The sequence below is a fragment of the Lissotriton helveticus genome, chromosome 10 (assembly GCF_964261635.1).
Source record: "Lissotriton helveticus chromosome 10, aLisHel1.1, whole genome shotgun sequence".
NCBI classification, from domain to species: Eukaryota; Metazoa; Chordata; class Amphibia; order Caudata; family Salamandridae; genus Lissotriton; species Lissotriton helveticus.
This window is the reverse complement of record NC_136071.1, coordinates 85,518,619-85,545,906: the sequence shown is the minus strand read 5'-3', so window position 1 is coordinate 85,545,906 and position 27,288 is coordinate 85,518,619. Positions and strand designations below refer to the sequence as shown.

General features: G+C 47.4%; 1 protein-coding gene across 10 annotated transcripts in view; it reads left to right on the top strand.

Moving 5' to 3' along the window:
- Positions 1–27,288, top strand: part of TNRC6A (trinucleotide repeat containing adaptor 6A) — a 281,908-nt gene that overhangs the window by 147,972 nt on the left and 106,648 nt on the right. For 8 of the 10 annotated variants that reach the window (XM_078664812.1, XM_078664809.1, XM_078664811.1 and 5 more), the window contains 2 exons: positions 12,443–12,585; positions 23,647–23,793. In XM_078664812.1, coding sequence (XP_078520938.1) covers positions 12,443–12,585; positions 23,647–23,793 — 290 coding nt within the window. The remainder of the gene's footprint in view (positions 1–12,442; positions 12,586–23,646; positions 23,794–27,288) is intronic. The other 2 variants (XM_078664814.1, XM_078664813.1) reach the window with 1 other exon arrangement.

Here is a 27,288-nt window from a genome sequence, read left to right as displayed (position 1 = left end):
GGAAACCTCTCGAATGCATCTGGCGTAAGGACTAAAGCATCAATAGTAAAGCCATCTATTCCTCAGTTTTGAAGGAATACCATAAGCTCATCTGCATCACGTGTAGCTGTTTCTGTGCACAAAAAATTTACCCTTATCTAACTCTTCGAAAGAGCTCTTGCAAATTGTTAAATCTGTCATCCTTAGATCGCTTCTCTGACCATATAGATCCTTCCTTGCAGAGTTGTCACTCCATAGCTCATTTATTTTCTTCCAAAGTTACTAAGATCTACGCCTCCCTCTGAGACGATACGGAATTTCCAGTGCCGAAGGCCTGGTTTGATGCTTAAGATGACTGCCTCGCTACCTTCACCTCTCCCTTCTGAACCGGCTCTCCCAAAAATTCTTATCTATTGAATGGAGAGGATTTTGTCTCGACTGAGCAACCTGCTCAATATCTCCTTCACAACCGGCATAGTTCTGTTAGAATGGAAGCATGCAATCATAACCCTCTTCTCAAAAATCCCACACTAGATCCGTCCTTCTCTGAAAACTTAACCTAAAAAAAAAGTGGCGAAACCTATTAATGCCTAAATGATCAACTTTTATGAACTCAAACATAATTCATAATTGCCAATCAGGCTTCCATGCTCAGTACCATATAACAATAGGCTTGACTCTAATCAGTAAGGCTGAGTCCACTAAACCAACCAACAAAGCAAATGCCAATACTGATAATTGATTAATATCTTTCGTAATAAGTATTCAAGGATTATGAAACAATGCACCTTTAGGCTTATCAATTGCCTTTATTACTGTATCAAAAAAATAGATTTAAATTGATATGTACCAACAGATCAGGGAAAAACAATTTGAAGAAAAGTACAAAAACAGCCGAATCAAATCACATTACATTCCAACAAAACAATCCCTCATACTCACTCAACTTTTTCATACACTCACACTACTTTCAGACAAATAAAACAAGTCCTAAAGGCCATCGGGGCTTGTTTCTATACAGTGGCTCAAGCTCACACCAAAAAACCAAAATTCAGCAAAAATCAATAAATTGCACCTAATTGTTATGCATACAACATGGAATTCAGCTGATTGAAACAACAGTGTTGAAATTCATTAACAAGCAAGCAACAAGTCTATGCAAATAAAACAAGCTTGTTTTGGTGTTGGGAGCAAAAAGGTCTATGCGTTTCAAACCCCCGCTGGTTCGGGGTTCTCGTCCGGACCAAACAAAACTAAAAAAAAAAAAAGAAGAAAAAAACGTGTCAGAACTTACAACAAGAACCTTTTAGTTTCTAGAGCTGCCTACCACCTGGCACTACAGCCTCCACTTACCTAACTCTTGGGGGACCACGTCCGTGGACTTCCTTAAAGTTATGTTATGCAAATGAATCTGAAAATACAAATAAATGGCAAAAACCAAATTGTAAACCGTCAAGTGTTAGAAAGGATATCGCATAAAGCTGTCCCAATTCAAAAAAGAAGGCTTACTGAATCTCTGCCACAAAGTGGACATCTCCTGTAGATGTTGATTGGGGGCTTCCCTGAAGCCGGAGGTGTTCTGGACCTCTTTCAAAAGCACTCCACTCTTACTTTGGGTCACCCTCTCTCCCTGGTACACCTTCGGGTCCCATAGAGGTGGAAGGCACTCATGCCGGGTCCTCGCTGGCAGATTTGTCCTCTGTGCCGGCTCTGTGCATCGACTCCGGAGCCGATACGACTCCGACGGGACACGGCCCAGAGGGCCCTCAGTCCCCCGCCCAGTCCACTCCTTCAGTCACCACATAGCCCTTATTGGCTTCCTGCGCTGACGTCGGAGGCGACGCCGGGCTAGACGCCCTGTCGACAATACTGCAACATGTGTGGAGGAAATACACCGGACAGCGCCCAGGCTAAGTCTCCTTTGGAGGTCGTTGCAGTCCAGATGTCTGTAATGCTTCTAGGCCTAGGCATGGGTTCCTTGCCGTGCGGCCTCTCCCTCGCCTGCCTTGACGAGGTAGTTATGTTTTTTCAGCGTTGCAGTGTTCCTCTGGTCTATAATGGCTGCTCTTCTTTTGACGGCCACCGTCTCTTGGGCCCTTGTTCCCTTCACTTCAGGCGCAGTTCTTTCACGGCTGACGCCCTGTCCTCGCTCTGCTCTACGGACAAAAGCAGCTATGCGGCACGCTTATTACTATTGGCGCAAACATGGATACACCCTGTTATGTTGTTTCTATGGTCAGCCCTTACTGGGCTTGTCTTTCAAGGTAGCGGATCTCTGCTGTACATTGTCTTATGGCCACGTTTTCTGGCGTCTTTCCCAAAAGCAGTTTTTCCACATTCCCTGCTGCTTCCGCGCAAGGGGAGTGTTCTCTTCAGGATACTCGCTATGTGGGTTCCATGACCTTTAGGTTGGTCCCAACTGTTTCCACTATTGTGCCTAGCTCCATCTCCTCCTCTGTCTTGCTGGGGACCACCGTTCCTCCCGGGCGAGGGGCGGATGTCGCTTATGGGCCTGGACATTGTGCTGTCCAGTTATGCTTCCACTTGTCTGTTGGTACTTTTCACATGTCCTTGCCTATTGTTGTGTTACGCTTCATTTTTTAGCTTCTTTCTTCTTATTCGATGTCTGCTGTGCTCTTACACAGTAGAATCATGCTGGCAACGTTCCTTCATGTGGTGTCCGTGTTCTTTGACCTGGTCTGCTTGTGCTACAAGTTCTTATATAAATGTCCGGCTTGCCTGGTTCCCTTTTAGCTGGTTGCCTTCTTGCTGTTGCGTCTCTCGCATCTGGGCTGTTCATGCTACCCTATAGGAGGGTGTTTGCTATACTTCATGTGGTTCTAACGCCCACACGGTCTGCTCATGTACCCTCCAGTCTCCCGCTTGACTGTCGTTCTTACTGTAAGTCCTGTTTTGGGCGCATCTGCTGGTTTACGTCGGCTCTTTAACATATTTGTGATAGACCGACTATGTACTGGCATGTCTTCTGTTTCACGTACCACCTGCATTTTCTGGCCGTGGGTTGGCATCCTGCCTCTGCTGTCACACGTATTTTTGCTAGTGCGGGTTTCCACAGTGCTTCTTTCCGCTGTTGTGCATACGGCACTGGTATGGTTTACCCGTCTGTCATACCAGTTGCCATCTCTCTGGGTCTTACTTATGGTCGGCACCCCGGATCCTGTGGATCTATCAGACCCTAGGTTCATTTTCACTTCTTGATGCCCATGCGCACTGTAGTCCAGGGGAGGAGCCACCTATCTCGTGATACTTCAAAGACTCTTCCAGGACAACAATGTGCAATCATCCGGACCCAACACTAGGCGGCGATCTATGCATAAGATATGAATGTTAGCAGCCCTACATGCCAAGAACAGATGCATACTGGTAAGTAGCATATTCATTCCTTTTCACACCTACATATCTTGTATGTTTTCTTTCTCACCTGGTATACATACGGGGGTTTTCATGCTGTTCTTGGCCGGCTTGTGGTGCCTTTGCCTCCCCATGTTTTCCGCTCCTTCATGAGCTTCATGGTCTGGTGTGGCTGCGCTGGCTTGTGGCTCCCACTGTTTTTCATCACCTTGTTGACGGCTATGTTCCCTCTGGAACTTCATGGGGTTCAGTCGCAGACCCGCCTCCTCTATGGGTATGGCTTTGGTATCTATTCTAAGTTAAGGAATCTGCGGCTAGATGTCGCTATCAGATGGATGAGTTACTTACCTTCGGTAATGATGTATCTGGTAGAGACACAGTCTAGCCGCAGATTCTTTAACGCCCGCCCGTTGTCCCGTGCTCATATGAATTTACCGTATGTATTTGCTCCACTGCTCACTCTTATATCCTGGTTATGCTGGTTGATTACTAGTGCCACTTTGGTAATTTATAATTTATTACTGTGTAACCTACTGTATGCACCTGTTCTGCACATTTGTTTTTCCGCACATTTGTACCACTATAGTGCACTAGTGCATTCTCCCATACCCACCTAATCCTTCAACGCAACATGGACTCTATCGGCAAACACACATACAAAATCAACTACCCACCATCACTCACCAAAAAAGCCGCCAAACGCTTTAAACACAACTTCCTTAGGTCACACCCGGAAACGCCCTTTGCTGACACCTACTTCTCACCGGTCAATGGATCCCTGAACACTGATATCATCTTCCACACCACACGCAGAGCACAATGGAGAAAAGCGTTCTTCACCCTACTCACCGTCTCCTCCACCAGAAAATCCGCTCACAGTCTAACTCTCTCCATCACACCATCCCAAGTCTTTCCAGGCAGAGCCACCATCACTATTTACAATAACGGGATTGTCCTATCACAATCGACAGACAGGAACCTGGAACTGCTAGACAACATGTTCCCCACTTTCAAAGAACACCTCTCCAATTCACGGACAAACACTCACATCTCCCCCAGTCCCACCAATCATGACCTCACAGCTACATACTCTTCAATCAGGGACACGCCTCCACCCCTGACCTCCCATCCCCTACCCACAACCCCACTATCCCAATTCAGCACTCAATCACAGACACAGATCGCTCCCCCTCATACACCGCTCTCTCCCCCGCCCCTTCTACCAACTTGCGGACCTCCACACATATTTTCAACACTCCTATCACACATACAGCGGGCATTAACACCCCGCTCGCCGCTGACAGCACAGCTCCCACCCATAACACACCTAACGTAGTCCAGCACCAGAATAACACGCACTCCGACAATTCCCCCCATTTATCCCCCCCCATTCTCAGTCCTCATTACCCTCCAACCAACTTCGCAGAACATACCCACTCTCTTAATTTAACTCCCCCCCCCCCCCCTCAACAGGACCATCTCCAATCCCACTTCCCCTCCTACTCTCAGCCCCCATTACCCACCCTACACCCCCACCACGGCTATCAGTCTCCCAGCCTACACCTTGACCCCCCGCCTACCACCAATGCCCTCACCCATAACACCAACCTCCTCCCTACCTCATCCACACCCCTACCGCCCAAAACCTCTCGCCACCCTAACTCCATCCCTCATACCAACACAACGCAGACCTGCTCAAACACCAGCCCTCTCTCCCACCTGCACACGAATTCCCTGGTCAGCCATTCACCCTTGACTGTCACCCCCACCCCCACCCCCTACCCTTCGATGGAATACATCACGGCCACCCTCACTCAGATCAAAGAAGAAATACACGCCATCAAAGAACTACTCTCCACACACCCCATACACCCCCCACCCACCTCCACCTCCCCTCCCAACTTGTCCCCTACTCCGCCGGCGGACTCCCACCCTCATCACGCCCCACACCAGGCGTCAATCCCTGCTCATAGGCACAGCAACTGCCCTCGTCCCCCGCATCGCCCCCGCAACCCCTCACACATCTTCACATCCCCGCCCAACTTGTCCCCCACCCCTCCGACTAACTCTCGCACTCAGCTATCCCACCCCAATCCGACCTCAATCCCAGTTCTTAATCGCAACAACCGCCCTCGCCGCACCCACAACTCTTCTTCTGACCTCGTCACACTTACCCTTCTCCACTCCTATGACCCAGCCCCCGAAATTCACTCAACCACACCACACCGCAACATTCCCACGATACACCCAAATCCCCTTAGACCACCCACATCCCCTTAGACCACCCACACTAAACAGCAGATTCACCATCCCCAATAACCTTAGAAAAATCCCTCTCTCCCTAGAACCATCTAACACCCTCTACACACCCCGTCTCAAATGCACTCTTCTCAACTGCAGATCGGCCACGAAACATTCCGCCGCCATTGCTGAACTCCTCTTATCGCAAGACCTTGACCTAATCATCCTGACTGAAACGTGACTAACTGAATCTTCGACACCCATAATGGACATTCTGGTTCCTCCCAACTATCACATTATCAGGCTCGACAGAACAGGCCAAATAGGTGGTGGAATCGCATGCATCTACAGGAACAACCTCTCTGTTCAGAAAGTCAATTCCACATCCCTACCATCCCCAACATCCTGGGAATACATCTGCCTCGACATTATTAGTGAGGGCAAACCGATATGCTCTCTTCACAGCATTTACCACCCACCCAGGGACATTCTCACCTTTTCCCAACAAATCATGGATATAATCTCAACCAATTCCGGACGGCAGCTCACCCAAATATACCTTGGTGACTTCAACCTCCACTGGAATGACTGCAACGACGCGGTGGTAAATAGTCTTAAAAATTTCCTCGATGCCCTTAACCTCACCCAAATATGCAACAGCCCGACCCACGAGAAAGGTTCTACCCTCGACCTGATCATCTCCAAAGAGGAATCTATCCAACTCGAATCCATCCAACCCTGTGACTGGTCAGATCATTATATTATCACATTCTTTATCAATGAAAAAGTCAAAGTCAACCCGACTCAACTCTCCAAGCCCAAAGTCTGGAAAAGAGACTTGAAAAAACTCAAACCAGGCTCTTTGCCCCCTAACAGTTGCAATCTCCTACTCCCACCTACAGGCGCCACGGACGTCCAAACTCTGACTGACCACTATATCAATGCTATGACCTCTATAATTAATGAGGTTGCACCTATGCAGCTAAAAAGAGTCTCTACTAAAATCTCCAAACCATGGTACGACGGGAGTCTCAACGAGGATAGACGAGACATGCGAATGGCAGAACGGACCTGGAGATCAGCCCCCTCCGCAATGCACCTAAAAGATCTGAAGAAAAAGAGAAACGCCTACTTCAGGAAAATAAAACGCTCAAAATCGGACTTCTTCAGCCTCCAACTCGACCAAGCAAAAAAACGCCCGAGAAAACTGTTTGAGCTAATCAAGTCACAATCCAAGGAGCAACCACAACCACTCAGCACTGGGCGTGAGGCGCCCTCCTGTGACGACTTCGCTGCTTTCTTTATCCAAAAAACCGACAAAATAAAAAGCGATCTCCTCATTGACGCAAGCCTCTACTCCAAACCCCAATGCCTAGCACCCACTGAACCAAAAAACAATGCTACATGGTCAACCTTCGGCATATACTCGGAAGAAGAAATTGGCAAACTGCTCAGCACCCTGAAACCATCCATTCACCTCACGGACCCCCTCCCTGCCTCCGCAGTAAAAGACTTTACACCTTTTCTTCTCCCTCTCTGGACTAAAATTATCAACAGCTCTCTCCAACAAGGCAGCATACCTGATTCCCTCAAAGTTGGTCAGGTCACACCTCTACTAAAGAAACCTACAGCCGACCCCTCTGATCTCAACAATTACCGTCCCATCACCAATATCCCCACTCTCGCCAAACTGCTGGAAAAATGCGCACAACTACAATTGTCTAAACAAATTGAGCAATTCGATCTCCTCAACCCTCACCAGTCAGGCTTCCGAGCAGGACACAGCACAGAAACTGCTATGACTCACATAATTGACGACACACTTCAAATGCTAGACCAAAACGACACCTGCCTCCTCATCCTTCTTGATCTCTCCTCAGCATTCGACACCGTTAAACATGAGAATCTACTAGAACTACTAAACACAAGAATGGGCTTATCTGGAACTGTCCTCAAGTGGTTCACTTCCTTTCTTCACAACAGGTCGCAGAAATTCAAGAGCAACAACCTGATGTCCTCGCCAATACCTGTAACGCTAGGCGTCCCCCAAGGATCCTCTCTATCCCCAACTCTGTTCAACCTAGTCATGGAACCTCTCACCACCTTGCTACAAGCATCCAATGTACACTTTCACATGTACGCTGATGACACCCAACTTTACCTCAAATTACAATCACCCAATGACATCCTGCTCCTGAACTCAACGATCAGATGCACCCAATCCTGGCTTGCCGATAATCACCTCAAACTCAATGCCCTGAAAACAGAGTTCCTTCTGATCTCACCTCCAGCGAAGATATCCACCACTCAACATTGGCTTAAACTCCTAACCGCACTCAATGTCCAACCCACCATCGTGGACTCAGCAAAATGTTTAGGCATAACACTCAACACTAATCTCAACATGCAGCAACATATCAGCAAGGCAACAAAGGGAGCGAACTTCCAGATCAATACTCTGAGGAAACTTAAACCCTACCTCCCAGCCAAAGACTTCCAAACTGCAGTACAAGCACTAGTCATCCCACGAATTGAATACGGCAACACCGCCCTCTGCGGACTCCCCCTAACTACAACCGCACCACTAAAAGCTTCTCTAAATGCTGCAGCGAGACTCATCACTGGGTCAAAAAAGTACTCCCACATTACCCCTGACTTGAAATCCCTGAATTGGCTGCCTTTTGAAGGCAGAATACATCTGAAAATCGCCTGCATGACACACAAGGCGGTACACCTAAACTCACCCGGCTACCTCGCTCAGAAATTGACAATCTCTGGGGGAATTAGAAACACGAGAGGCACAAACAATCTTCTGCTGAAACCTCGAAGATTCCGGAAGGAAAAAACATACAAGCGCTCCTTCTCAGGAATGGCACCTAGGATCTGGAACTCACTCCCTCCCGAAACCAGGCTTATCTCCTCCACTACACTCTTTAAAAAAGAAGTAAAAGCTATCCTCATGGCTAAATACACTTGAACTACTATCTCGAACCCTATTAACACCCTGCACCGATCTGTATTACATGTTTGACCCCTTATTTGTATGAGTTGTCTTATCATTCACATGATTGGCTTTGTAGTCACTTAGTTGTACTATTTGTACTGTGATTTATTGATTTACTTGTTTGACCATGTTCCCCCATGCACCCTTCTATGTAAAGCTTGATTTATTGGTTTGACTATGTTCCCTCATGTACCCTTCTATGTAAAGCGCTCTGATATCTGCGAAGATCTTGTTCGCGCTATATAAAACTGTTAAAATAAATAAATAAATAAATGTCATGTGTCCTTTCCAACCCTGGACCTGGATTGTACGGTGTGGGATTTATTCCGGTTTTTTCCCCACCCCTTGCTCTCTCCTTCTCTGTCGCCTTGGGGTCTCTTTCCACCCCTGCGACGCATTGGTTCAAGTCTATCGGCTCTGCCACATTCTATTGGTCTTTTATTGGGGTTGCGACTTCTCTTCTGGTGACGTCTTATGGTGAAATTGTCCTTGAGCCTATGTTCTGGACTTGTGGTCCTTCTTGGTTATACATTATAGTTGCAGGCTTTTGTAGTCTGCCATGCTGTTTTTTCACATCTTCCTCTTCCCCCACAGGTGGTTTGGCCTTCGCATTTGTGGGCGTGCTTCTCAGAGCGGTGCTCTGCTCTTCCTTCTACTGGTTTGCAGGATACAGTACCTGGTACTGTCCTTTGTGATTCTATTTTCTTCAATTTTTGCACACTGTTCCCATATTCTCACAGTTTTTGGTGGTGGCTCGTGTTGTGGCGCGGAAAAGTTTCTATTATGAAAACTGACGTCAGCGCGCTGGGATGGGCATATTTGGCTCCGCTGATGTCACGCCACCCCCGGCTCGCAAAGGTGCTGCTGCAGAAAGTTTTCCGGATCCAGTCTGACGCCTGGGGATATTTTAAGTAAAGGAATCTGCGGCTAGACTGTGTCTCTACCAGATACATCGTTACCGAAGGTAAGTAACTCGTCCTTTGGTTCTGTAGCCAAAATCATGGATCTTCTGCCTATATCGGCTAGGAAAATGGTCTTACAAGCTCTCCATTATGTCCCAGCTGGACTACTCTAATTAACTTTACATTGGAGCCATTCAGGACAGATTAGACAGACTTCAGAGGGTGAAGAATGCGGCAGCATGCCTACTGCTGAAACTCCCAAGACTGGCACCTGTCTGCCCTGCCCAATCTTCACTGGCTACCGTTAAGAAAACAATCTCCTTTAAGGCTATGGGCTTCTGTCGCAGGATCCTGAATGGCAAAGGTCCTCGCTTTCTCTTCCCACTCCTCAAACCCTACCAACCCAGCAGACAACTCGGATCATCTGACGGCGCGTTGGCAAAAGCACCCATTGTAAAAAGAACTCGCCTGGGTGACTCTTCCTTCGCCTTTCAGACATCTAAATTGTGGAACACCCTACCGCTTGACTTGCTACGTTCCAGGGCAGTCTTAGTGCGCGTATGCTCCATTTAGGAACAAATGAGCAATTTAAAAATGTTTAACATAAGAGGAAGACCCCCTGTCCAGACCACCCATGGCACCAGGACAGGCGGGGAAATTAGCTAGTTGGGCGCGCCACCTCCAGGCTCGTACCACCTCTGTCTGCTACTGTGAGGTGGACACTATTTTTCAGAAGTAGCCATCCTTGCGATGGCATACTTAGGATTTCTGAGACAAGGTTATGCTCCATTCCCACAGGAAGTGGTCATATAGGGGGTGTAGTGACCTCAAGGGTCAGTAGCCCATTGGCTACTACCATACACTTCCCTAAATTCAGTATTTAAGGGGTACCCTGGCACCAGAGAAGCTGATCCTGACGACCTAAGAGAGGACACCGAAGAGCCGCAAAAGTTGAGAAGAAGAAAGTACTAGCTGACCTGGTTCCAACCCAGCCGAGCTGTCTGCATCCCTCATCGAAAACTGCTCTAAAGTAGACTCGTCCTTAAGCTGTGACTCCAGAAACTTGGATGGACTGCCTGCCTTTGAAAAAGAATGAAGACCTCCCATGAGCAGTTGACCTTTTCTAAAGAATCTCCAAAAGAGAAGACTGAGGCCTCAGGACCTGCAAAAATCCAATACCCGAAGCTACCACTGCACCAGGTGTCTCTGGCCAGAGGTGAAGTTTGCCACCGGTGCCCACAAGGTTCCCCAGCCCAGTCCATTGTGGTTTCACCCTTGCAGGACTCCCGGCATCGCCTTCAGCCTTCTGCACACAGTCCCCCTGACCACTCCGGTAAGAAAAAACCCGACGCCTAAGGACACCTCTGTACCCGCCACCCCAGGGCCTTGGAGAAGGAGACCAACGGTGTTCCTCCATCCCAGAGCATCGCAAGGCTTGAGCCCACTTGCTGGTTCAGCCCAACTGCCTTCCTAGCCAGTGCCTGCAGCCTCTTTTTACAGTGACCGATCCTCTGTGAAACGCATTAGGTTCCCAATGCTGATTTGCACCCTGCTGCCCTCGTGCCTCTGGTGGTGTACTGTTGGTGCTGCCTTGAACGTTGCCCACCACTCACCTTAACTCTTGGAGATTGGTCCTGTAAGTTGATGTAGTGTACCTGTTTGCAAAACTTGTTCTTCCTCCCATAGGATAACATTGCAAAACTCAGAAATTGGTGTCCCCTTTTTAAAATGAAAAGAATTTATATTTAAAAAGTACTTACCTGACAATTTTTCTCTGTTGCCAAATCATACATAGAGGTACTGGGTATTTTTGTAAATTGATGTGGATCTTCTTCTTGAGTCTTGTTGTCCATTATTAATTGCGTACATAAGGCAAAATTCTTGCACTCCTCTGTGTTAAGCCTAAGGCTGCTCGACCACACTACCTCCTTATAGAGCACTTTGGGATTGCAAAGCAAGCCCCAGTCCACTCATAAGGGAACTCCTGGACTCTCTATGGGACATATCAGTAAGTTGATATACTGTGTAAAGAGCCAGCTTCCTACAAGCAGGAATTTAAATTATCGACTTTTAAAAGGGGCCAAAATATTTAACCAAGTTCTAGAGTGGCCTGACTAGCCCAGAAGCTAATTGGTCATGTGTTGGCTCAGGCCTGGAGGAGCGAAAATCAGGTCAACAGTTTGTCTGTTTGAGTCCATGCCATCAAGGAGACTCCCAGATCTCACACCTGCACAAAGAAATACAGAGCCACATCCTTGAGTAGGATCATCCAGCTGTATGTCAGGCTTACCAAATCACATCCTGGATATTAGGATAAATAAGAGAAGCCAGATCAGTGAGCTGTGTAATGGGGGAACTATAGACTGGAGGTCGGTAGACTAATGAAAACACAGTAAAATTAGTATCCTTCCATTTTAAGACTAGGGTCACATCACTATGCAGTGATCCTCAGATGGGGGATTTTTAGTAAATCCTTCATGGGTAATAAGCGCATTGCCCCCCTCTTTATCTGTCCATAGGCCACTCCGAGGTTGCATATTATATTAATATGCTAAGCTACTCAACTCTTTCACGATATCCAGGAGAGAGTCAAAATAGGATGATTGGGTCCAAAGGTTGGCCATCATTGGCTGATCACTGATGTCCTACTGTATCTTTATAGATTTGACTTTGCTTTACTCCTTTAGGGTAGTAGTATAAGGAGAACACAATTTCCTTCTGTGTCTAGACACTAGTATAATAATGTACAGCATGTGACTATAAAAGAGGAAAACTGCAAAAATGTTGCAGATGTGAAGCATGTTTAATCATGGTACGTGCAACTATTGATTGAATTGCAGAAATGGTTACATGGCAATTGAATCCATGGGTACCTCCTGCTGTCAGTGATATTATTTAGTTGACATGTCAGTTTCCTCAGTGTTGTTTTTTAAAACCTTTGCAGGAATGGTGCAGGATAAACGAATGGACGTGGACAAGCCTTCTCTTGCCATCGGAGATTGTAGCCGTGTGGTTGGGAAAGGTCCGGGGATGAGACCTCACATTGCCAAAGATTTTCCCATGGATCGCAGTTCTTACTTTGATAAGGTTTGTCTTATCCTAAGAGGTTTTCTTTCTTTTGTGTTGTCCTATGACATGTCATTCAAACCTGAACTTTTTTAGGTCTCAATAGGAAATACCAAAACGTTTTGAAACCAGTCCGAGGTTAAAAGCGTTTAAAGATTTGAGACCTTATTATTGCAGAAATGCTTATACAGCTTGTAGCATAAGATGTATAATTGTCAAGGTAATACAATTCCTACTCAGTGGGCCTAAATGGCTTTTAGTGATAAATACTGTTGCTATTACGAAGACATGCAATGGGAGCCAGTTGGGTCATAAATGTTTCCGATCAGGATGGTGGAAAGGTGGCATGTATGGCTATATTTAGGAAAGACAAAATAAAGCAGACACACTAGGATGCAGAGCAGAGGTTCTCAATTTCCCTTGATGATAAATGTTTGAACTTCATTTACATTTATACGAAATGTAGGGAGGATGTATTTGGGTCAAGTTTTGTTGGAGGACATGCGTAAGAATTTAAAGATGAGTTAATAATGATGGAAGTCCTTATTTTGCTAATGGTGACCGGATTGTTGAAACTGCTGGCAAGATTGTTAGATTGATGTTACATTTATTGGGGTGTGTTTAATACACACTATTGCCTAGTGCTTAAAATTCAAACAGGCTTAAAAACATCTGCACTAACTGGATCTGCAGGGAGCTGCAATCAAATGTTCTCTTTTTATTGTTTCCCATTTTCACTTTATGTGGTACTGTGCCACCCACTGACACAACTAGAAACTGCTTCAGTAGCTGTAACTTTCAGAACATATATTCGAGTGTCATAGGTGCCATGCCCCCTCCGTTGCACTATGTAAGCCCTTTCAGCTTCCTTTTTTCTTTTGGATTGATCGCTCACGTCTTATGGGCAGTAACTTCCTCCATTGGGTCCTTGCCCCGACAATCCTTGAACTTAAAGGTCATTTTTAACAGAAGACTTTCTTCAGCTCCTCCCCACTGTCACGTAGGAATACACCCGAGTGCGAGCCTAAGAACTCATCCCTGACTGTCTTTACTCAGAATAAGTCCATTCAGTAGAACTTTCTAAGAAACTGGTGTGGGAGCACACTGCTTCACCTCCCAGCAGTGTCGCCCCTGGGCATCATGGTAGATGCAGTTCAGATCGACAAGCGAGTACACTTGGAAAGTCTTGAGTGTTTCACCAGGTGGGTGCAGATTAGTGCTGGCCATCTCTGAACACGTGTTTCTGGATTATTATCCGTCATCAGCAGAGATTAGGCAAAATTATTTGGGGTTGCTGAGCAGGCTGCCGTATTCTTGGAACGCAGTATCTCTCCAGGTGCGCAGGTGCCTCTCCAGTGACCAAGTCAGTTCTCAAATAAGCAGAAGAGCTATCTCCTAAAGACCGTTCACATTGCAGGACAGGGCAGACCAAACTACCACGCCAATTCTTTACTGGAAAGGAAACAAGCTTCCGGGGACCGGTTTCTGGCATTGCAAGCCGGGCCGAAGACGGCTGTAATGCCAGAAACCGGTCCCCGGAAGCTTGTTTCCTTTCCAGTAAAGAATTGGCGTGGTAGTTTGGTCTGCCCTGTTCCCATGATGCACTGGGCCAGGGACAGACTAATTTGCATGTAGCCAGGTTCTGAACTGGGATGGTGCAGTGAGCTAAAAAACGGTGATGGATCAAGCCCTGATCTTTTGACTGGGTAGGAGTGTTCTGCTTAATTCAGATACTCTGTCCATCACCACCCCCCTTTTTGAATCGTTTTGGCCACCACAAGTGTGGAAGGGTATGCTCAGATGTGAGTCCCTTGCTCACTGCACCATCAGGATTCAAGCAAGCCGGGCCGAAGACGGCTGTAATGCCAGAAACCGGTCCCCGGAAGCTTGTTTCCTTTCCAGTAAAGAATTGGCTTGGTAGTTTGGTCTGCCCTGTTCCCATGATGCACTGGGCCAGGGACAGACGAATTTGCATGTAGCCACGTTCTGAACTGGGATGGTGCAGTGAGCTAAAAAACGGTGATGGATCAAGCCCTGATCTTTTGACTGGGTAGGAGTGTTCTGCTTAATTCAGATACTCTGTCCATCACCACCCCCCTTTTTGAATCGTTTTGGCCACCACAAGTGTGGAAGGGTATGCTCAGATGTGAGTCCCTTGCTCACTGCACCATCAGGATTCAAGCAAGCCGGGCCGAAGACGGCTGTAATGCCAGAAACCGGTCCCCGGAAGCTTGTTTCCTTTCCAGTAAAGAATTGGCTTTTGTAGTTTGGTCTGCCCTGTTCCCATGATGCACTGGGCCAGGGACAGACGAATTTGCATGTAGCCACGTTCTGAACTGGGATGGTGCAGTGAGCTAAAAAACGGTGATGGATCAAGCCCTGATCTTTTGACTGGGTAGGAGTGTTCTGCTTAATTCAGATACTCTGTCCATCACCACCCCCCTTTTTGAATCGTAAATGTGGAAGAGCATGCAAGGCATTTGGTGAGATGAAACCCCCCATCTTCCATTTATTAGACAACGCTATTCAGCCTTCTTTCTAGCCACACCTTGTGAAGCAGGACTAGATCTGCCTCTTTGGTATTCTAGAATTATTCATCTCTCAAACATTTATCAGGGCACGCTGTGAGCCACTAGGTTTCACCCCCATTTGAAGAGTGGAGTATAAAGCTCATACATCCCCATCCGCATAGTCTTAATCGCATCTCTTTCTGAAAGCACCAGCATTTGTAAGAGGGCTATACATTTTGCACCTTAGCCCATAGATCTTCATATCCATGCTGTCGGCATCTTGTGTGCTTCCTGACTGGTTTCTGTCAGCCTGCCACCTGACAGTGTTCTGACCTCCTAGGGTGAGGGCCTCTGCTCTCAGGAGACTTGAAGCAAAAACCTGTCTTGGAAGAGGGTGTCACACCCCCTCCTACCGCATGACCTGGTGATTACCCTCCCCAGGCTGGCAACCTTCAAAGAGCTGCTACCTTTGGAATGTGAGTCCGGCTTTCCTCACAGGAGAGGAAGCAGCCCTCCTTTGTCCAGGACCCATTGGCACTCTGACAGGCGGGAATATTGGGTAGTTGGGTAGGCTTGCCTCCTCCAGGCTAATATCACCCTTAAGGTGGGCTACACTGAGGTGGACACAATTTTTCAGAAGTAGCAATCTTTGTGATGGCATACTTAGGAATTCTGGGACAGTTATGACCACTTCCCACGGGAAGTGGCCATATAGGGAGTGTAGTAACTCCCAGGGTCAGTATTTATTGGTTCCCCTACCACACCCAATTTCAGTATTTAGGGGAGTCCCTGGCACCAGAGAAAGAAATCCTAATGGCCTAAAAAGATAAGACATAGAAGAGCCGCAAAAACAGAGAGAGAAGCAGCGGCTGACCTGGTACCAGCCCCGTCCGCCTGTCTGCATCCCTCGCTGAATACTGCACCAAGGTGTACTCGTCCTGCAGCTGTTGACTCCAGAAACCCGCAGAACCGCCAACACCTGAAGCCACCACTCCACCCGTTGCTCAAAGCCAGAGTCGAAGTGGGAACACTGAGTCATCCAGGTTCCCCAGCCTTCCATAGCCAGTCTATCGTGGTTTCACCCTTCGTGGTCCCTCTGTTGCCTACAGCCTCTGTACGCAGACCCCCTTTACTATGACTGTTCCGATAAGGACAACTTTGCACTCTTCTCCCCTTGGGCGTGGAGAAGAGGAACAAAGGTTTTCCAAAGCATTGTGATGCCTAAGCCCCCCTGTTGGTTCAGCCCACCTGGCATCCTAGCCAGAGCCTGCAGCCTCTTTTCGCAGAGACCGATCTCCATAAAATAACATTGGGGTCCCGACACTATTTTGCACATTGCACCCGGCCGCCCTCGTGCTGCTGGTGTTCTGTTATTGCTGCCTTGGACCTTACCTACCACTCACCTTAAGTCTTGGAGATTGGCCCTGTAAATCGCTGTACTATATCTGTTTGCAGAACTTGTTCCTCCTCACATAGGATAACATTGCAGAACACAAACATTGCACCTTCTGTCCACTTTTTGAACTGAAAGGAATTTAGGTTTTAAATCGTCCTTACTTGAAAGATTTTGCTCTGATGCCTAAACATATATAAAGGTACTTGCTATTTTTATAAATTGGTGTGGCTCTCCTTCAGTCATGTCATTTTTTGATCATTGTGCGTATTTGCAGATGACTTGCACTAAACTCGGTTAAGCCTAAGGCTGTTTGACCACACTACCTCATATAGAGCCCCATGGAATTGCTAGAGCAAGCACCTGTCCACTCATAACGGAACCCCTTTACACAGTATATCAGATTGATATATATCCTATAAAGAGACAGCTTCCTACAATCTTCTTTGCTTCAAATTCAACCCTCTTTTCGGATGGCTTTGATGCTAAGTTGTAGAGACCTTTAGGGACCTGAGGGAATCCTAAAGCTAGAACAGAGGCAATACTGAGGACACTCGTACCTCCACCAATACCTGAGGATCGGCCCACACGACTTTGACCTCGAAAAGCATCTCATACTGTTGCCGAGCACCACTCTTGAAGGATCCATGCCTGAAGCCATGAGATTAAAGTGAGGAGGCTGTGGCAATCTCCTTAGGTCTGTGGCAGCAAACCTGCTCGGCCACCAGAGCAGTTTCAAGCTGAGACTCAGCTCCAAGCTTTGAGGCGACAAGCCAACATAATCTACGTACAAGTCTGCTTTGAAGCTGGCACCAAAACGGACGACTCCCACCTTGGCATAATCCCACAACCATGCCTGTTGAGCTTAGAAAAATATTCTGTCACTCTTCCCCCCCCCCCCCCTCTAAAGCCGGATGCTATGCCCTTCAAAAAGAGGAGACTTGCCCATCCCGAAGAAGCTCCAACATGTAAATGTAAATATCCATTATTTGTAAAGCGCAAAAAATTACCTGAGGGTGTCAAGGCACTGTGTGCCGTCGGGAAGGTTAAGCGAACTATTGCCTAGAGCCACATGGTGCTGGACTGATCTGCCACCTGTGCTGGGGATCGAGCCGTGAGCCCCCGGGTTTCTGAGTCAGTTGCCCTGGCCGCTGCGCCACACCTCTTCCCTAACATGACATGACCCAAACGGCACAACTACCAGGAAGCCTCATTCCTACACCAGTACACAGATTGCCTTCACCACAACACTCAAGTCTCTCGCCATCTGACACACTCTCACATGCATGAGATCACTTCCTGAATACTGTCAGCAAGTGTGATGTTCGTAGGTGGAGGTCATTCCAGGGCTTGGCGAGAAGTGAGAAGGTTGACTGCTGTGTCTACAGCAGATGCATGGTGTCTATGCAAGGGCCCGGAGCAAACGTTTCTGGATGGTTGGTGGAAGTTCAATCAGTGGTTAATTTATGCTGGTTCTTCGATAAGGAGGGCTTTTTAGGCGTCCATTAGTTTCAATTGGCATCTTTTCTGAACAGGGAACCAGTGAAGAATACTCAGGTGTTGGGTAATTAGGGCCCATTACGGCAGAACGAGGATCTATCTGGCCGCTGAATTCTGTATCTTTATTTTTAGCTTATAAAGTGCGCTGTCACCTAACAGGCATCCTGGTTCGCAGACTCAGACAGAAAGAAAAACCGTGACTAAACACCAACTAAATCATAGGAAGCAACCAGGTTTTTAATCTCCTTCTAAAAGAAAGGAGGTCAGTGGCTTGCCTGAGCTCCAACGAGAGTACGTTCCACAGTTTAGCTGCAGCTACACCAAAGGATCTACCCCCTGCCTTAAGTTTCTTGAACCTAGGTATCCTCACCAGTCTCGCCGATGAGGAGCGAAGGTTTCGCACAGGCACGTACCACGCAAACTTCCTCTGCAAAGGAACAGTTCCCAGCCCATGAATGGCTTGAAACACCAAACAGATAGACTTAAACTGGACTCTGTCTCAATGGGAGCCAGTGCAGCTGAGCCAAAGCCATAGAGGAGGAGGACCTTCTAGGCCACCCAAGGGCTAACTTGGCCGCGGCCGACTGGAAGTCTGTTGAGCAGATATTTCGGGGACTCGAGCAGCAGGGCATTACAGTAATCTAATCTATTGAGCATGGTGCGGCGCACCAATACTGCCCGGGCTGGGGGAGGCAGCAAAAGGAGAATTTTCCTAAGCAATCTAATGGAGGCAAGGCAACCTGCCACCGTTTTCGAAACCTGAGATTCCAAAGTAAATTTGCTATTAAACATAACGCCCAGGTTACGGGCCGTATTCACTGACTGAACCAAAGGGAAGGAGTCAGTAGGCCAAAAATTGCTGGGCAGCACAGACGGGACCCTGTCCCTAGGGCAATGAAGCACCTCCGCTTTACCTGCATTGAATTGCAGAGAATTGACCTTCAACCAGAGCGCCGTATCTCGCAGGCAGTTGTGAAACACTTTCAAAGAAGTAGATTGATCTCCCTCAAGGGAGAGTATCAACTGCGTGTCATCAGCATAATTTACAATGTCAATGTTATGTTCTTTGATGACCGCAATCAGTGGTTTCCTATAGATGTTGAATAAAATAGGGCTGATAGCCGAGCCCTGTGGAACGCCATGCGAGCTGTTTGTAAAGGCGGATTGGTAAGGAGGGAGGGACCCAGCTTGCTGTCGATCCAGAAGAAAGGACTGGAACCACCTAAACGCTGCCCGTAACCCCCACCTCTCAGCCTTCTCAGCAAGGTCCCATGGTTAACCGTGTCGAAGGCGGCAGACAGGTCGAGCAGGATCAGCACAGCTGCCTGACCCATGTCTGCCCACCATCGCAGGTCATCCAGTATGGTCACCAAAGCTGTCTCGGTGCCATGGGCTGTCCGGAAACCAAACTGGACTTCCTCCAAGAGTTTATGCTGTTCCAAATGCTTGGAGAGAGTACCAGCAACCACCCGTTCCACAATTAAAGCAGGAAAGGGCAAAAGAGAGATAGGCCTAAAGTTCTTCAAGAACTCAGGATCGAGAGGGGGCTTTTTTTAGCAGAGGGGTCACCAATGCTTGTTTCCATTCAGGTGGAACCACTCCGGTAGAAAGAAACTGGTTACAGACCATGCGGAGTGTGGGAAATAACTCTGCCTCAAACTCTTTCCAGATTTTTAGAGGGATCGGATCAAACGGCGACCCAGACAGAATACTAAGTGCCAACCTACTAAAATCCTCTAGAGTCAAAGGCCCAAACTCCGAGAGATACTTAGCTCCCACCTGTTCAAAGGTGGCACCGGGATCCACCAAGCCCTTCTCCACAGTATCCCCACTGCCAAGAACCACTTAGGATTCAGCCCCTGTCTGTTGCTGCTCCACCCTCTCTCTGTAGCAGTGGCCACAAGAACCCTGACAATGGTGAAGTTACTTGGTGTGGTTGGTGCTAGACTCGATGCGGTCTGCAAGGGCATTTGTTTTTGTTTTCATCTTTGAGCCACTGCGGGTATCTGTATAGCGCTGACTTGAAAGTGGCTCAGTCTTTATTGTCTCTGCTGGTGTGCCATCTTCTCTCCAATTGTTCAGAGCTGTGTTTCATTGTGCTTAGTTCCTATGTGTACCAGCTGCCTTGTTTGGTGGATCTGTGGGTTTTACCTGGTTTGATGGGGGCAACTCGGTCGGAGGCGTTGGTGATGTTGGTGATGCAGGTGTTGAAGTGCTCGACTGCCTATTCAAGGTTGGTTGCGGCGTTGGGCTGGGTGGTGTTGAGGGCGTCAGTCTATTGGGTCTGTGACTTTGGTCCAGCTGCGGAAGAAGTTGCTGGGAGGCCTGGGGGTGGTGAAAGCTGCTTCACAAATGCAAGGCAATGTGAATGCTACTTTGCCGGTACTAACAGCTTCAACTCTTGCAGGTGGGACAAACCCAGAAGTGCTATACTTCTGGGGAATTCAGGGGTAACAGTACATCCAGGTTAGTGCTTGGAGTTTCACACCACACTTCTGAACATTCCACATGTCAGTAACATTAACTCCACCCATAGGAAGTCCACGTACTTCACGGAAACAGTGCTATCAAGCCAATGCCCCCAATCCAGCAGGGTAAAGGAGTATACTGTCTGTACTTTCTTATTCCTCAGAAGAATGGTATAGCTCGCTGCCCATTCTGGCCCTTGGTCTTTAACCCATTCTGGATCTTGGATTGCAGCCAATTCTGGCCCTTGGTCTTTAACCCATTCTGGATCTTGGATTGCAGCCCATTCTGGACCTTGGGCCGCTCAAACGGCACATCCAATCACAGTACTTAAATGACATCCTCTACATGATTTAATTCCTCTGCTCTGCAAAGGAGATCAGTTGGTGACTCTTAACCTCAAAGACGCAAATTTCCACATCTCCAGACATCTGGCACGGTACTGGCATTTTGCATTAGTGACTTGCTCGCCTTAGCTGTCAGCTCTTGCTAAAACAATCTGCCATGTCCAGCTCCTAATGGAGCACCTTCTCGGAATAAACACTCGCTTAGCAGGCCTGCTAAGCAGGATGCATCAACAAATATACGAGTGACAGATGAATCCTGTAATTCAATGATGCTGTCAAAAATGGATCACACATACTTGATCCATTAGGCACAGCTAAAAGTGGGTAAGTTAGCCATGGTATTCGATGCTTTTAGAAATGATTGTCCATGTGGTTGAAAAGTTACCCATTAAACCAGACCTCCTCGCTTCAGCATCAAGGTCCGCTCAGACATCCAGTTTTCAAGGCAATTAATTTAGCAATCTGGCACATGAGATCTTCAACTTAGTTTAAGCAACGGTGCATGCTAATCCTTCAGGAGTCAGGCAAGCTGACTGTCAGTTTGCTATGCTGCTGAGTTGAAAAGATTTGTGCATTGCTGTTTAACTAAATGGGAATGACCTCTTAAAAGATCCATGTATTACCTTTTGTGCCTTTAAAAACCTGGATTAGCATACACTCCTATTGGGTTACATTTGGCTTCTGAAGCTGCCTTCAAATTTATTGGTTTAATACTGCTATCAAAGCATTTATGAAGTACTTAAATGAGTTATTCCTTCTGTAGCTCCATCGGCCCTACATGTAACATTAATGTGGTATTGACAAGAATTATGGGACCTCAGTTTGAGCTGCAGCACTTTTGTGGCATGCAGTACCTGCCATGGAAGTTAGCCTAGTTGCCGTTATATCAGAGGAAAGCTGGTGAATTTCAAGTGCTCCTAGTGGAGTAATTATGTTAGGGGTCATGAGCACAGATCCAATATTTCTACAAAAGTGGTATCTCGTTTCCATGTCAAGGACAACACTGAGTTAACGATGCTTCCCACACCCGGAAACCTTAACAGAAAGAGCATTACATACCAAATGTCAAAAGCGCACTAATGTACTACATTGAATGGACAAAATCCATCTGCAAAACGGAGCAACTGTTTGTTGCTTTTGCGAAACCTTACCCAAGAAACCCCATTTACAAGGGTTGTATTTCAAGATTGATAAGTACATAGAAACGTGCTGTGCTCAAATAAAGTTACCACTGCAGTTGGTGCCCACGACATAACAGTAGAAAGAAGAGCGCAACTATGACCTCCTTAGGAAATGTGCCAATAGTCCAAGCCAGTTCTTGTGGCTCAGTGGACTCATGCGTCCACTGCAAGGGCCTGTGTTCGCCCTCATAGACACAGGTTCAAATCTGGCGGGTCCACTGAGCCTTTCATCCAACTGAGGTTGATTAAAATGAGTACTATTGAGTTGGGTTACAATAAACATCTGTTATTCAGCACCAAGATGCCTGTTGGTGAGCATGCTCGTTACAAATAGATGAAATGTTAATAGCATAGATCTTCAAAACTGCTACATAGTCAGTAACATACAAGTACACTAAGCACTTCAGTATGGATATTCAAACCCCTCAAGAGACTTTATTTGACAGAACTGTATCTCAAATATCAAGTTCTACTCTAGCCACCACTTTTCAGTTTTTGCTGAGCTTATGATTCGCCGAAGCTGCAAACAGAATGCTATGGAACCATCTGTAGCTTGGTATGCTGCTAGTTTAAATGCACCCTCCTACCTCCCTATAAGCTATCTAAGATGTTTACTTTCATTATTCCCCCTCCCCCTTCCCTATGAAAAGGTCTGGTCCATTGTGGGCTAAGGGAGGAGTCGCAAGAAATCTCAAGTCTGAAGGCAACTTTAAATAAAGGCAACTTTCAGGCATCTGAGCCTAACGCTATATGGCAGTGCACATTAGTACACTGCTCCTGCTAAAACCAAAGTGCAGCTAAAGACTTGAGGAAAGTTGATTCCTCGCATTCATCTAGCACAGATGTGAGGCTAATTTTCTATTTGAGACTTTTTTCCCCACATCTGTTTGCACAACTTCTGCCTTTCAATGTTTCTGGTCTGAATGGGCATACTTTTAGTATTTTTTGTGTGATTTAATGTAGGTATTCCTTTCCATTAAAGGGTAATGATACTTGGACTCCCAGGTGGGATGCTACCATGAATAATGCAGGGCTCCGGGTCCCCTTTTTTTATTGGACATTATAATCTCTTGGTATGCTAATCCATGTTTGCTTGGTTGACTGTCTGCTGCACTTGTCTTGGTGCTCTTATGCAACTGGAGCAAAATATTAAAAAGGCATTTTACATGGTTTGGTTTGTTGTAGTAGTTTACAACCTGATTGAGCGATTGGATTTGCCAATAGTACATGTAAGCATTACCTCAAGATAGTTGTTACTTGCCAGTACCCTAATTTCTTGGTAGGGGAAAGCTGACTTGTTCTTGGTCTTATAGCTTATTTTTTGTGTTAAATTATCATGCATGTGGTGCGTTACTGTGCTGATAGGCACTATTGTATTGCGCTCAAGGGGATGTTGGTAGATAACTCTTTGGGAGGTGGTCTTGTAACAAAGTGAATACATGTGAGCCATGTCCTTCTATTTGTGATAACTCTTATATCTACATAGTCCACCGTACTGCTCTCATTACCTTACAGTTTAATCTTTAGTGTTCACTGTACACATTATACTAATTCACATCTTTTCTGTTTCCTTGCTTGCCCACCCTTCCACCTCTTGCATTGTTTTCTGTTCCGTCTGTGACTCTACCCTCTCCTCCTTTACCTTTGCTTGTTGGCTGGTGTTCCATGTCTTTTTGTCCGTTTAGGAGGGCATTGTAGCAGAAGAGTCCCAAAACAGCCTGTTTATGTCCAATCAAAACATGAAGCTTCCCTCGTCTAATAATGCACTACCTAACCAGCCCCTAAGCTCCATGGCCGGGCTGGGCCTGCCAAATCTGAATGCTGTCCGCCAGGTGAGTCTGAGATACTGTTAAGATGTTTGAGCCACATGAAATGATTGTTGGGACAACACAGAACCTGAATGTATGCCCCCTTGTGCACTTTGGGGAGCGTCCTAGCTCTTTTTGCTAGACTTCTGGGCATTCACAATAGGTAACTCCATGGAATGTTTAATTTGTTGTGCAAACTAATGTTGCGTCTTTCAGTTTTCTGAAAATATCTGCTTGTTGGCCCCTTGGTATTGAGGCAATAATTGCAGCATTTGCTTTAATCGGACCTTTGCCCAACCCTGCTTGCTGTAGCTGGGTTAATGAGATGCTTGGCTCATCTGCTATTGATAAATTACTGAGCTCTGTTTCTCTGGCCAGGATGGGGAACTGGAAACCCACCCAATAGTTGGTTGGTTGGTTATACTTGTTTGAGAATTAACTCTGTGTCCACTGTTGCTCAGCTGTGTTTGCACTTAGAGTGTCAAGGAAGGAGTCTACCTGACAGTGCTTCTGTCTGGGCGGCTGGGTGCAGAGTGCGGAGGCTCAATGTTAGACAATGGGGGGATAGGGGGCCCTCCGGTTAGTGACTGCTCACGAGCAGGCCACAAGGTTGTGGGAGCAAAGCTCCTGGTGTTAGGCTCAAGGCAAAGGGGATCCGAATTAGCACACAAAGTGCACCCACAAAGGCGGCTGGGTGCTCTTTTGGCATCGGGTGCCCTGTGGATTTCAGTGGGCATTCTCTGGTTGCAACAAACACTGCAGGCTCAGATAGGAACATCTTCTGGAGGTGACCACTAGTTGGGATGCCTGGGGATGCTGGGACACCACCGGTAGGGCCAACCAAGGCCATGGGACGTCTGGTGCAAGGGTGCCGTTAGGCATTGGGTTTTTCTTACCAGCTCTGGTCGCGGACAGTAGATCCTCCAGAAGGGGGCTGCAGGCATCAATTGGAGATTCGAGGCAGGTCAGAGATCACCGGATCTCAAATCCGTAGCGCTAGGGAGACCTCCTCGTGGTGTTGGGCCACTCTAACACGGGCTGTTGGCGTCTGGTGAAGACTCACGGATTTGGCGAGAAAGTCTTGGTTTGGGAAGGAGGGCAGTTCCTCTGGGTTCTTGGGGGGGGTTGCTGGCTGCAGGGCACATCAAGATTTTGCTGGAGCTGGTTCGAGTTGGGGACAGGCCGGCAGGGCTAAGGACCAAGTCAGTGGACGTTGTCCTCTTCTTAGTTCAGCACGGCTTCTTCGGTCCTCTCTCTTTTGGTCGGTTCTTGTCTGAGGAGGCAAGGTTAAGGGTTGCCCCTAAAACCAAAACTTGGGGGCGGTACAGGTCGGGACCAATGGGTCCTTTCCTTGCGCTGGGTACACCCCCTGTTATGCCAACCTCCAGTCTGGAGGGGGGAGGGAGCATATGCCTCTCTGGTTGGCTGGGTCCCCCAATCTGCAAGATGGCGGGGACTGAGAGTTGAGCTTCACCTCCCCTCCCCCACCTGAGGGGTGGGGTTGGCAAAGTTGGACACACCTCCCTCACTTGGTTTTCCTGCCGATTCTCTCCCAAATTGGGGTTCAAATCCTGTGGGGGCCAGTTGCTGGAAGCAGAAAACGTCTGGGGTAGCTCACAAAGGTGGCAAGCCTTTCCTTGCCCTGGGGGAGGAGGCTTGGCACCTCGTCCCAGAATGTTCGAGGCATATGGGCTGCAGATGGTACATTTATGAATAGATCGCCATCTGGTGTTGGGCTCGGATGATTGCACTTGTTTTTCTCTTGGAGAAGTCTTTGTCGTCACGAGATCGATGACTCCTCCTTTGGGTGTTAGTGCGCATGGGCATCGGCTCCATCCTTAGATTGTTTTTTTCCGCCATCGGGTTCGGATGAGGATCGAAGCGCTCAGGATCAACTTCGATAAAAGTTATATTCGGCGCGTATTCCCTTTCCAATTCGACGGTATTGTTATCGAACGCGACTACACTTCCATTTCGACGCTTTTCGACGTCAACAACAAGATTTCCAACTGCTACGTCGACGAGACCAGGAGGCCCATCTCGACGTAGTCCAGCCCGGAGTCCATGGAAAGGACTCCATTCAGAAAATGTCCAACGTGTGGTGCTAAGTTTACACACAAGGACCTACACGAGGTGTGCAACCTCTGCGTGTCCCCTGAACACGAATCCAGGGACTGTGAAGCCTGCGTGGCATTCTCCTCCAAGTCGACGATTAGAAACCGTCGAGCCCGAAGACACGAGGTATCGAGAATGCAGTCACAGGCAATCCCGGAGCTGTTCGAGGACCAGCACCCCGAAGAGGAGGAAGAAGAGGACGACGAGGCGGGGTCAGAAGCGGACGAGTCCGACGTCGAGGAAATCGACGTTCATCAAACCGCGAGTGACAACGTCCCTTTACCAAAGAACCGACCCCGCACGGTGTCGACCCCGCCTCCGAGCCCGGTCAGACAACCGAAAAAAGTTTCAGACGCCCCGCCTTCGGGCCCGGCAACGAAACCGAAACACTGGGTCTCCCACCATGGTGGATCCGAAAAGCGGCCCACCTCGACATCGACTCCGAAGCTCCATACAAAGGAAAGCTCGAAGTCGAAACATGCTTCGACGTCGAAGACATCCTCGACACCGAAAATATCGGATTCGAATAAACTTTCGGTGCCGAAAACACAAATGGACAGTCAGAAGAAAAAGCACCTTTCGGAACCAAAAACTTCGGTACCGACACAGGAGCATCAAACAGATCCCAAACAAAAGACTTTGTTTATTGATCCACAAACTGGCAAGGTAGTGACAGAACTACCTAAAAAGAGGAAGAATGAACAGTTGGACGACAAAACTCCTCCTCCTAAGAAGAGAACAATGGGACGAATACAACTCCTCTCCTTTCTCCACAACCTAAAGACACACCCTCTTCTCCTCTTCCTCACACTCAGCCAATTACTCCTTTCGCACCACGCCCATCTACACCTATAACAGATGTAGAAAGTGACACAGGAGAGGGAGAACATCCTAGGGATGATGAAGACACGGTCCCAGAGGATGCAGACCCATGGGAAGATTATAATGTAGGGTCAGATAATGCTAACGACCCTGAACTGTATCCCTCAAAACCTTCACCACCTGATGATAATACAGGTTTTGCACAACTAATTAATAGGGCAGCAAAATACCACAAGGTAGAACTACATGCAGAACCTCAAATAGAGGATTTCCTGTTAGAAACACTACCTGCTGCACAAAGAACATCAGGAACACTACCAATGCTTAAGGGTCTCCTCAATCACACATCAGAAATATTCAAAGACCCGGTGAGGGCTAAGGTATTAAACCCGAGAATTGATAAAAAAATATAAGGCAGCTCCAAAAGACCCAATATTTATCAAGGGACAAATTCCTCGGGACTCACTAGTGGTCACAAACGCTCGTAAGAGAGCAAACTCTTTAACTACAGGAGAAGCTCCATCTCCTGACAAAGAGTCTAAGCTAATAGATGCCTCCGGCAAGAGAGTAGCATCCCAAGCG